Source organism: Globicephala melas, chromosome 7, assembly GCF_963455315.2.
Source record: "Globicephala melas chromosome 7, mGloMel1.2, whole genome shotgun sequence".
NCBI classification, from domain to species: domain Eukaryota; kingdom Metazoa; phylum Chordata; class Mammalia; order Artiodactyla; family Delphinidae; genus Globicephala; species Globicephala melas.
The window spans coordinates 114,964,223-114,976,551 of NC_083320.1; the positions used below are offsets into that span (position 1 = coordinate 114,964,223).

The following is a 12,329-nucleotide window of genomic DNA, read 5'->3' on the forward strand; positions in this document are numbered from 1 at the left end:
ACATTAGGAGGTTGGGATTAACATATACACACTGCTCTATATAAAATAGATAACCAACAAGGACCTACTGTACAGCACAGGGAACTCTACTCAGTACTCTGTAATAACCTGTATGGGGAAAGAATCTGAAAAAGAATGGACACATGTATAACTGAATCACTCTGCTGTACACCTGAAACTAACACAAAGGTTGTGAATCAACTATACCCCAATATAAAATAATTAAATTAAAAAAAGAATGTTATATAAATGGAATCATACAGGATGTAACCGTTTGGGATTGGCTTTTTTCATTCAGCATATTTCTCTGGATATTCATTTAAGTTGGTCCATGTATTACTACTTTGTTCCTTTTTATTGCTGAGTAGAATTTCATAGTATGGATGTACCATAGTTTGTTTAACCATTTACCCATTGAAAGGCATCTGGACTGTTACAGTTTTGGGCTGTTAGGAATAAAGCTGCTACAAATAGTAGTGTACAGGTTTTTTTCTGAATATACGTTTTCATTTCTCCAGGGTAAATGCCCGAGAGTGCAATGGCTGGGTCATATGATAGTTGCATGTTTAGCTTTTCTTAAGACACTGTCAACCTGTTCTCCAGAGTGGTTGTCTCATTTTACAGTCCCACCAGCAATGTGTCCGTGACCTAGTTTCACCACAACCTTGCCAGCATTGTTGTCATTTTTTATGTTAGATATTCTGATAAGCACGTAGTGATATCACATTACGATTTCAATTTGCATTTACCTAATAGCTAATAATGTTGAACATCTTTTCATGTGCTTATTTGCCATCTGTGTGTCTTCTCTGAAATGTCTTTTCATGCATTTTGCCTATGTTCTAAATAGATTTTTTTTTTTTGGGCCACGTTGGGTCTTCGTTGCTGCGTGTGGACTTTCTCTAGTTGTGGCGAGCAGGGGCTACTCTTCTTTGCGGTGTGTGGGTTTCTCATTGCGGTGGCTTCTCTTGTTGTGGAGCACAGGCTCTAGGTGTGCGGGCTTCAGTAGCTGCAGCACACAGGCTCAGTAATTGTGGCTCACAGGCTCCAGAGCACAGGCTCAGTAGTTGTGGCTTGTGGGCTCTAGGGCTCACAGGCTTCAATAGTTGTGGCGCATGGGCTTAGTTGCTCCCCGGCATGTGGGATCTTCCTGGACCAGGGATCGAACCTGCTTGCCCTGCACTGGCAGGCGGATTCTTAACCACTGCGCCACCAGGGAAGTCCTTAACTAGATTTTTAAATTTGTTTACTATTGAGTTTTGAATGTTCTCTGTCTGTTCTAGATATTAGTTCTAATTTGCGGATTGCAAATATCGTCTCCTCATCTGTAGCTTGCCTTTTCATCCTCTTAACATGGTTTTTCTTGGAGCAAAAGTTTTTAATTTTGGTGAAGTCCAATTTATCAATTTTTCTTTTTATGGATCGTGCTTTTGGTGTCAAGTATAAGAAATCTTTGCCTGGCCCTACATCTTGAAGATTTTCTATGTTTTTTCTAAAAGTTTTAGTTTAATGTTTTGCGCTCAAGTCCATGATCATTTTGAGGTAATTTTTGTACAAGGTATGAGTCTTAGTTCAAGGTTCATTTTGTTATCTGTAGCTGTCCAGTCGCTCTAACACCATTGCCTATTCTTCTACTAATACCAGGCTGTTTTGATTACTGTAGCTATACAGCGAGTCTTTAAACTAGGCGAACTGATTTCTCCCACTTATTCTTTTTTAATTAATATAATTTATTTTGTTGAGAGGATTTAGGTTTACAGAAAAATTCTGCAGAAAGTACAAAGAATGACCATATACCCCCTCAACCCTTCCTCTCCAGTGTCTCCTATTACTAATGTCTTGCATAAAAGTGGTGCATTTGTTAAAATCGATGAGCTAATATTGATACATTAACTAAAGTCTCTAGTTTACATTACTTTTTTTTACAAGTCTTTTTTACTGAAGTATAGTTGCTGTACGATACTGTATAGGCTATAGGTGTACAATTAGTGATTCACAATTTTTAAAGGTTATGCTCCATTTATAGTTATTGTAAAATATGGGCTCTGTTCTCTGTGTTGTACGACGTATCCTTGTAGCTTATTTTATACCTAGCAGCTTGTACCTCTTACTGCCCTGCCCCTAGCTTGCCCTCCTTCCCTCTCCCTGCTGGTAACCACAAGTTTGTTGTCTGTATCTGTGAGCATGCTCTTTTTTTGTCATATTCACTAGTTTGTCTTCCTCATTTTGAGTCTCCATTGTCTGGCCCCGCCGTGTGTACTAGACTCAGCTTCGTGGCAGTGACGAGCATTCTCGGCTTTGGGCTTGCAGGTGGGAGCCTTCCCTCGGCTGTGCGCTGTGCTGCAGGTGCTACGGGAAGAGCGGGACCAGTGTCTGCAGGGACTCGCCGAGGAGAGGGCCAGGCACCCGGCCCCAGGTACGTGCACACCTGGGCCCACTCTGGGATGTGAGTTGCGTCCAGGTGCACTGGGTTGGGGGCAGGTAGGGGCTGGAGCAGCTGCGTCCTTTCAGAGAATAAGCTGAGGGGAAGGGCCTGGAGTGACCCTGGTGACCAGTCTATACACACCCAGAGAAACCACGTCATCGCCTCTCTTTGGTTCTTTGAGTTTGTGGTTACAGCCAGGGTTGTTGAACCATTAGCTTCTGCATGATGACTTCACCAAGGTAAGCTTTTGGTGAGAGTTACTTATCAAGGCAGTGTACTTCTCACCCATTCTCTCACCTCTACTGCTAGTTTGTTGGGAGAGGCAGCGTGGGGTCTGGAAAACTTGGAGTCCATTGCTGGCTGACCCTCAGCGGCTGTGTGAACACGGACAAATTATTTAACCTTCCGAGTCTTGCTTTACTGATCTATAAACACAGGTGCTAAAGTCTACATCAGAATTATAAAGATATATGAGATAAAGTATGTTAATACAGGTGTTTCTTAAATATTATTAATTTAAATATTTGTTATTAGTCGGGACTGTAAATATTATTAATTTGATATTTACATGTTAATTTTGTTTCTGTTCCCTTCCTTCACTTATCTGCTTTGCTTTCACTCATCTAAGGGCAGGGAGGGATGTAGCATTAAGAGAAGAATCCTTTACAGATAGTCAGACAAAGACTTGTACAGGCAAGGTCTTAGCAGCACGGGTTACAATAGCCAACAGGTGGAAACAACCCAAGTGTCTGTCAGCTGATGAATGGGTAAAGAAGATGTGGTCTGTACATACAATAGAACAGTATTCAGTCTTAAAAAGGAATGAAGTACTGATACTACCACATGGATAAATTTTAAAAAACGTGAAGTGAAAGAAGTCTGTTGTAAGAGGTCATGTGTTATATGATTCTCCTTGTATGAAATGTCCAGATTAGACAAATTCATAGAGACAGAAGTTAGATTCGTGGTTGTCAGGGGCTCAGGGGAAATGGCTGGGGAGTAACTGTGTAGGAACTGCCTTTTGGTGGTGGTGAAATGTCTACAACTGGATAGAGGTGCCGGTCACACAACACTGTGAATGTACTAAATGCCACTGATTGTACGCTTTAAAATGGCTAATGGTTAATTTTATGTGAAGTGAATTTCTTTTTAATAGACTTTATTTTTTAGAGCAGTTCCCTGCAGAGTGGAGCGGAAAGTACAGAGCATTCCCACGTACTCTCTGCTACCCGCTCCCACCCAAACACACAGTCTCCCTCACCGTCAGCATCCTGCAGCCGGTGCTACGTTGGTTACAGCTGATGAACCTACACACCGTCGTCACTCAGAGCCCACAGTTTACATTAGGGGTCACCCTTAGTGCTCATATTCAGTGGGTTTTGAAAAATGTATGATTGCATGTATCCACAATTATGCTATCATACAGAGTAGTCTCTCTTGCCTGAAAATCCTCTGTGCTCCACCTATGCATCCCGCTCTCTCTTCTAACCCTGGCAACCACTGATCTTTTTACTCTCTCCGTAGTTTTGCCTTTTCCAGAAAGTCATATAGTTGGAATCATGCAGTGTGTAATCTTTTCAGGTTGGTTTCTTCCACTTGGTAATATACATTTAAGGTTTTTCTCATGTCTTTTCATGGCTTGGTAGCTCCTTTCTTCTTTGAGCTGGAGAATATTCCACTGTCTGGATGTGCCACAGGTTATCCATTCTCCTGCTGAAAGACATCTTGGTTGCTTCCAGGTTTCGGCAATTCTAAATCAAGTTGTTCTGTGCAGACGTAAGTTTTCAATTCATTTGGATAAATACCAAAGAGAATGGTTGCTAGATCGTATGGTGAGAGCATGTTCAGTTTTGTAGGAAGCTGCCGAACTGTCTTCCAAGTGGCTGCACCATTTTAATTTCCCACCAGCAGTGAATGAGGGTTCCTGTAGCTCCACATCCTTGACAACATTTGATGTTGTCAGTGTTTTGCTTTGTTTCTTTAATTGTAGGAAAATACATGTAACATAAATTTTACTGTCTTAACCATTTTTCTTTCTTTCTTTTTCTTCCAGTTTTATTGAGATATAGTTGACATACAGCAGTGTATAAGTTTAAGGTGCACAGCATAATGATTTGACTTACATACATCATGAAGTGACTATCACAAGAAGTTCAGTGAACACCATCATCTCTTATAGGTGCAGAGTTAAAGAAATAGAAAAGAATGGTGTGACGAGAACTCTTGACATTGCTCTCTTAACAACTTTCACATATAACACACAGCAGTGGTAACTGTATTTATCATGCTGCGCGTCACATCCCTACTACTTATTTATCTTATAACTGGAAGTTTGTACCTTTTGACTACCTTCCTGCAATTCCCCCCAGCCCGGCCTCTGGTACCCACAAATCTGACCTCTGTCTATGAATTTGTCTGTTTGATTGTTTTCAAAGTATAATGGACCTACAACACTATGTTAGTTTCTGATACAGAACATAGTAATTTAATATTTCTGTACGTTTCAAAATGATCACCAAGACAAGTCTAGTCATGACGTGTCACCATACAAAGATATTACATAGTTATTAACTACATTCCCCACTCTGTACCTTTCATGCCGGTGACTCATTTATTTTGCAACTGGGACTTTGTATCTCTTAATATCCCTCACTTATTTCTTTCCTCCCCAACCCTGCCTCCCTCTGGCAACCACCTGTTTGTTCTCTGTAACGTGTTTCTTTTTAGTTATGTCTGTTCATTTGTTTTATAGATTCCACATTTATAAAATCATAGAAATCATAGTGAAATCGTATAGTATTTGTCTTTGTCTGACTTATTTCACGTATCATGATACCCTCTAGGTCCATGCATATTGTCACAACTGGCAAGATTTCATTCTTTTTTATGACTAACATTCCATTGTGTATATATGTACCACATCTTCTTTATCTGTTCATTCATCTGTTGATGGGCACTTGGGTTGCTTCCGTATCTTGACTATTGTAAATAATGCAGTGAACATAGGGGTGCATGAATCTTTTCTAATTACTGTTTTTGTTTTCTTTGGATAAATACCCAGGAGTGGAATTGCTGGATCATATGATAATGCTATTTTTTAAGTTTTTGAGGACTTTCCATAGTTTCTCCCCAGTGGCTGAAGCAGTTACATTCCCACCAACAGTGCACGAGGGTTCCCTTTTCTCCACACCCTTGTCAACACTTGTTATTTCTTGTCTTTTTGATAATAGTCATTCTGACAGGTGTGAGGTGATATCTTGTGATGGTTTTTTTTTTTTTTGTGGTATACGGGCCTCTCACTGTTGTGGCCTCTCCCACTGCGGAGCACAGGCTCCGGACGCGCAGGCTCAGCAGCCATGGCTCACGGGCCCAGCCGCTCCGCGGCATGTGGGATCCTCCCGGACCGGGGCACGAACCCGCGACCCCTGCATCGGCAGGCGGACTCTCAACCACTGCGCCACCAGGGAAGCCCTTGTGGTGGTTTTGATTTGTATTTCCCTGATGATCAGTGATGTTGAGCATCTTTTCATGTGCCTGTTGGCCATCTGTATGTCTTCTTTGAAGAAATTTAAAAAGAAGTTTAAAAAAACATGTAAATTTCATCAACTTAACCATTTCTCAGTGTACAGTACAGTTGTGTTAAGTTCACATTACTGTGCACCCAATCTCCAAACCTTTTATCTTGCAAAACTGGAGCTCTATACCCATTAAACAACAACTCTTTTCCTCTCTTCTGTTATCCCCTGGGAACCATCATTCTGCTTTCTGTTTCTGTGGATTGAATGGTTCTAGGTACCACAAATAACTGGAATCATACGGTATTTGTCTTTTTGTGATTGGCCTATGGTATCTCATTGAGGTTTTGATCTGCATTTACATGATGATTAGTGATGTTGAGCATATTTTCCTGTGTTTCTTGGCCATTTGTATGTTTTCTTTAAAGAAACGTCCCTTCAAGTCCTTTGACCATTTTTAAGTAGGGTTGTTTGGTTTTTTGTTATGGAGTTGTAGTTCTTTATATATTCTGGATATTAACCCTTTATCAGATATATGATTTCCAAATGATTTCTGTCGTTCTGTAGGTTGCCTTTTCGTTCTGTTGATTGTGTCCTTTGATGTACAAGTTTTTCAGTTTGATGTATAACCTAACATAGCTAATTTTACTTTTGTTGTCAGTTCTTTTGGTGTCATATCCAAGAAAGCATTGCCAAATCCAATCTCATGAAACTTCCTCTAAGAATTTTATAGTTTTAGCTCTTACATTTAGGTCCTTGGTCCATTTTTGAGTTAATTTTTATGTGTGGTATAAGGTAAAGGTCCACCTTCATTCTTTTGCACATGGACATTCAGTTTTCCCAGTCTTTCTTTGTTGAAAGACTGTCCTTTTCCCATTGAATGGTCTTGGCACCTTGGTAAAAAAATCACTTGACCATATATGTGAAGGTTTATTTGGGGGCTCTCTTTCCTATTCCATTGGTCTATATGTCTGTCTTTATGCCAGTACCACACTGTTTTGATTACTGTAGCTTTCAAATGGGTTTTGAAATCAGGAAGTATGAGATCCCCAAATTCGTTGTTTTTCAAGATGGTTTTAACTATTCCCAGGTCCTTTGAGATTCCATTAAGAATTTTAGGATGAATTTTTCTATTTCTGAAAATAATATTAAATACATAAATATTAAATGAAATATTTCTGTCATTGGGATTTTTTTGTTGTTGTTGGTTTTGTTTGTGCCATGCATCTTGCGGGATCTCAGTTCCCTGACCAGGGATTGAACCTGGGCCATGGCGGTGAAAGCCCATAATCCTAACCACTAGGCAACCAGGGAACTCCCTGTCACTGGGATTTTGATAAAGATTGCATTGAATCTGTAGATCACTTTGGGTAGTATTGACATCTTAAAAATATTAAGACATCTAATCCATGAATACAGGTTGTCTTTCCATTTATTTGTGCCTTTAATTTCTTTCAGCAGTGTTTGGTAGTTTTCAGTGTGCACGTCTTTCACGTTGGTAGTTAGGTTTATTCATAAGGTTTTTGTTCTTTTTAATGCTATTGTAAATGGATTTGTTTCATAATTTCCTTTGTAGGTTGTTCCTCACTAGTGTATAGGAATGCAACTAATTTTTGTGTGTTGATTTTATATCTACCCTGTCACCTTGGTGAGTCCATTTGAGGCATCATTAGGGTTTTCTACACATAAGATCACATTGTTTGCAAACAGAGATAATTTTACTTCTTTCCTCCAATTTGGACACCTTTTATTTATTTTTCTTGCCTACTTGCTATACGCTAGGGCTTCCAGTACTATGCTGAATACAAGTGGCAAAAGTGGGTGTCCTTGTCTTGTTCCTGATCTTACAGAAAAAGCTTTCAGGCTTCACCACTGAGTATGACGTTCACTGTGGCCTTTATATATATGGCCTTTATTATATTGAGATAGTTCCTTTTTATTTCTAGTGTAAGTGTTTTTTATCTTGAAAGGGTGTTGAATCTTGTCAAATACTTTTTCTGCATCAGCTGAGATGATCCTGTGGTTTTTGTTCTTCATTTTGTTAATGTGGTGTATCGCATTGAGCAATATTCACATTCTGAACCACCCCTGCATCGCAGGAATAGATCCCACTTGGTCATAGTGTATAATTGTTTTCATGTGCTGTTCAATTCAATGTGCTAGTATTTTGTTGAGAACTTTTACATTAATGTTCATCGCAGATATTGGTCTGTAGTTTTCTTTTCTTGTAGAGTCTTTGTGTGGCTTTGGTATCAGGGCGATGGTGGCCTCATAGAATGATTTTGCAAGTTTCTTTTCTTGTAGAGTCTTTGTGTGGCTTTGGTATCAGGGCGATGGTGGCCTCATAGAATGATTTTGCAAGTGTTTCCTCCTTTACAGTTTTCTGGAAGCCTTTGAGGAGGCTTGGTGTTAATTCCTCTAAACATTTGGTAGACCCTGTCAGTGAGGCCATCTGGGCTTTTGTTGTTGAGAGATTTTTTATGACACATTCCATCTCCCAACTAGTTAGAGGTCTGCTCCGAGTTTTTACTTGCTCATACCTCCGCCTTGGTAGGTTGTGTGTTTCTGGGAATTGATCCTTTCCATCTAGGTTATCTGGCTTGTTGGCGTACAGACCAGACAGGTCCTTCTGCAGTACTCTTATCTCCAAGTCATGGCCTTTGCTCTTGGGATCCTTGGACTGTTGGTCGCCCACTTTCTCGTCCCCCACGGCCAGGCCGGTGACTCCTTCCCCGCCCCTCTCCCAGGAATCTGGCTGCCCCCAAACCGCGGCTGCCGCTGTGCCTTCTGGTCCTCTCAGCTGTGTCCGCCAGGCCTTCCCCTCCCCTCCCTCCCCTCCCTCCCGTCCCGTCCCGCATCCCGCTCCCTGAACACAACTGTCTGCCCTCTGGTGGCGATGGCGGCTCTATGTGTGTGGCTGCAAGGGGAAGGCAGCCCCACCTCTGCATTTTCCAAAAGAAAGAGAGAGGAAGAGGGGTGCAGAGGGGGAACGGGGAGCCCAGGCTTTTAAATTAGGCTGTGTGATCTTGAACAAGTTCTATGTCTCTGGGCCTCAGTTTCAACATCTGTTTTATGGGATTGGTGTGAAATTGAAAGAATCCGTTCAAAAAATATTTAGCACTTCTTGTTGTGAGGTGAGAATGGTGAGAAAAAAGGAGCTTGGACTCCTCTCTTATGGCTTAGGAATGTGCTTTTGCACACGTGGCAGAGACTTGGTAAGCGAGCTTCATCAAATAGGGGTTGGTTTCTTAGACACCACAGAAGATCCAGAGCTGGTGCAGAGTTCCCAGGTGTCCAGAGTCCTCCTGTCTTTCTGCTCAATATGTGGCATTCGCCTCCTGGTCGTAAGGTGGCTGCAGCACTTCCAGGGAGGAGGGGGGAGTATTTTGGGGGAGAAGAGATGAAGGTCGTGAGTTCAGTTCTAGACACACGGAGTGGGGGCTCCAGAGGAGGCCCGGGCTGGGGAACACTTCTGTCTGGCTGGCAACTGAGGCTGAGGTTGCAGGAGGAGAGGGAGAGGGAAGGGGAGGAGGAGAGGGCCCAGGAGTGGCCTCGGGCCCCTGCACGAATCCATCAGGAGCAGCCGGGGACAGGAGGAAGATGGTGCCATGGGCGGCAGAGGCCCAGCAGTGCAGGTGCTGCGATGGGCTTCAGTGGAGTCACCCGTCCTCTGCATGAGGGACGGGGCAGGATGACAACTTCCTTCCATAGGTTGAGCCTTTCCTTCCCCTCTGCTGGCTGTGGCAGGTTCTTCGGGGGAGCCAGACAGTAGTCTTATGGCTCACAGGGGCCCACCGTTGAGCCACAGCCTCCTGACTTCCTGGGTCCTCCTGTCACCCCAGAAACTACAGCTGCCTGCATGTCCCCAAGGTGAACGCCAGAAATTCCCGTGACAGAGTGTGGGACTTGCATTCAGGCCTGAGGGATAAAGCCTAGAATGGCAAGCCACTAGGAGAGATGATGGTGAACTTTAGTTCACACTGAGAAGTTACAGACGGTTATTTTAAAAATAAGCATCTGAAGTGTTTAAATGTCCTATTGCTCCCCAGTGGCTGCAGGATGAGGTTCAGCTCCTCACTCCCTTGTCCACGCATCCATCCCAGACATTTCCACTTGGCTCAACCAAATTGCTTACAACTTCCTGACCGTGTACGTTTCTCTCATGCCTCTGCGCCTTTGCGCATGCTGATCCCTCTGCTTCAGCACCATTCCCTCTTTTCCACTCTGCCAACCACTCTCCTCTTTAGACTCCTCCAGGAACGATTTCTCCCCGTGCAACTGGCCACCCGGACTTCTGCAGGACCCTCTGTTTCTCTCCCTCCTGGCACCTCTGCACTGCATCGTAGGGATGTGTTTCCTGGATTGGGAGGGACTGTGTCACTTTCCTCTTTTTCCCCAGCGCAGGGCACAGGGCCTGCAAGACCTAGTAGTTGTGTGTTTGTTGATGACTTACTGGGTGGATGAGTGAGTGCAGACGTTTGACTGAGAGCAGGGAGAGAGGAGACTTGAAGGAGAGAGAGAGAGGTGAAGCAGAGCCTTTGCAGCAGAGGACATGGACGCCCCCGGCCTGCCCCGCTCGTCACAGACCAGCTGGGGTGAGAAGTGTAGCCACGTCACCCATGGGGAGTGCTCCCCAGAGCCTGACCTGGGGGCCCGTCACCCTGTGGAAGCCAACTTCACATTGCAGTTCCTGGGAGGCTGCGGATGTGCCCAGACCTGGAGCACCGACCTGGAGCGGGTCTAGCCATCTTCTGTCCCCAGAGGCTCCCATGGGGTCCTACGTGTGCATCCAGGGCTGAGAAGGCGCAGTGGGACTCCTGCCGGGTTCTGCCATGAGCTCCCTGGGGAGACCTCGCTCTCCTCGTGTGCGATGGGGCTGTGCTGCACACGCAGTAATTGCAACTGTGTCTGGCCAGGCCGTGGCAGCTGGGTGAACGGGGCAAAGGCTCGGGCCGCTTGGATCTGTTTTGCATTTTGGCCTTCTGCAATTTTCATTTAGGAAAAGGGGTCTGTTGTTTTGAAAACCTGGTTTAAAAGCCCCTGAGGCAGAAGACTTCTGAGTCTTCTGAGGACCTGGACTCCTGGGAGAGTCTTCAGGCCTGTTCTGCTGTCAGGTTGAGAAAGCTGAGCCAGAAGACCCATCGTGGAGCTTAGAACCGACATGTGGCCGCGGGGGAAGATTTCTTCAAAGAATGAAGACAGGAGAAACAGCAAAGGCATGGAGCCCTTGGTCAGGCTCCGCCCCGCGGATCCCCATCAGGGCCAGGTTGCGGGGATGGGGGCCGGGGCTGAGGCCGCCTGGGGGGGATCCGGCCCCATAACCTCCACTCAGGAGCACGACTCCTGAAGTCCTGGGCACCTGGGCCCACAGGCCGTCCGTCCCCAGCAAGGATCTGTCTGGCGCCTGAGGCGGGGAGGGGCTGGCGGACTCTCTGTTGGGGGTGTAGGTTAATGGTTAAGCTGCCTGGTCTTCCCTGGGGAGGAGGTTAATGTTTGAACGCCAGAAGAGTCCCAGGAAACGAGCTGTCACCAAGCCCTGCACACTTATCACGAATAAAAAATTAACTCTTCAGCTATTCCGGGTTAGGTGGCCAAGGCCTTCGGAACATTTTGTGGGAACATTTCAGGGCCACCCTAATAGCTGCATGGCGTGCTCTACCCGGCTATTTATTGCTCTGTTTTCAGAAGCTGATACCCCCTCAGAGCTGGCCGGTTGAAGGGCTCTGCCTCTCCCTAAGGAAGAATGTTCCCAAGAGACAGTGCCGTGGCAGGAAGGATGTGGGCTTAGCAGTTTGGACAGACCCGGGCAGGTGTGCTGCTCTGTCACTTAGGGGCCGTGTGACCTTGGGCAAGACCCCGATCCTCTCTGGACCTTTGTGTCCTCGCCTTCAAAATGGGGACACAGCATCCCCTTTTCCTCTTGTCTCTGCCGGCTGGTTGCCCACTCCCAAAGAACATGGGCTGGCTCCTAGCGGGTGGCGGGAGGGCAGTGCTTTTTTATTGAGGTGAAATTCACAATATTAACCATCCTAAAGCAAACAACTCAATGGCATTTGGTGCATTCACAGTGCAACCACCACCACCTCTATGTAGCTCCAAAGCATTCTCATCACCCCAAAATGAAACCTGTACCCGTTGAGTAGTCACTCCTCATCTTGCCCCCCCTCCGCCCCTGGCAACCCTGCATCCACTCCCTGTCTCTATGCTTTTGCTGACTCTGGACATTTCATAACAAATGGAGCCACAGTCCGTGACCTTTGTGTCACCTCCTTGCACTAATGTTTCCAAGGTTCATCCACGTGGTGGCGCTGCTATCAGTGTGTCTTACGCGCTGGCTTTTAATGCAGTTTCTCTAACAAACATTCCAGTCCTTTTCTGCCTTCTCCTGG

General features: G+C 44.8%; 1 protein-coding gene across 1 annotated transcript in view; it reads left to right on the forward strand.

Moving 5' to 3' along the window:
• The window catches only part of SCTR (secretin receptor), a 59,541-nt gene that overhangs the window by 6,126 nt on the left and 41,086 nt on the right, over window positions 1-12,329 (forward strand). Inside the window, exon 3 of the mRNA XM_030849650.3 lies at window positions 2,311-2,416. Within this exon, the coding sequence (XP_030705510.2) occupies window positions 2,311-2,416 (106 nt within the window). The remainder of the gene's footprint in view (window positions 1-2,310; window positions 2,417-12,329) is intronic.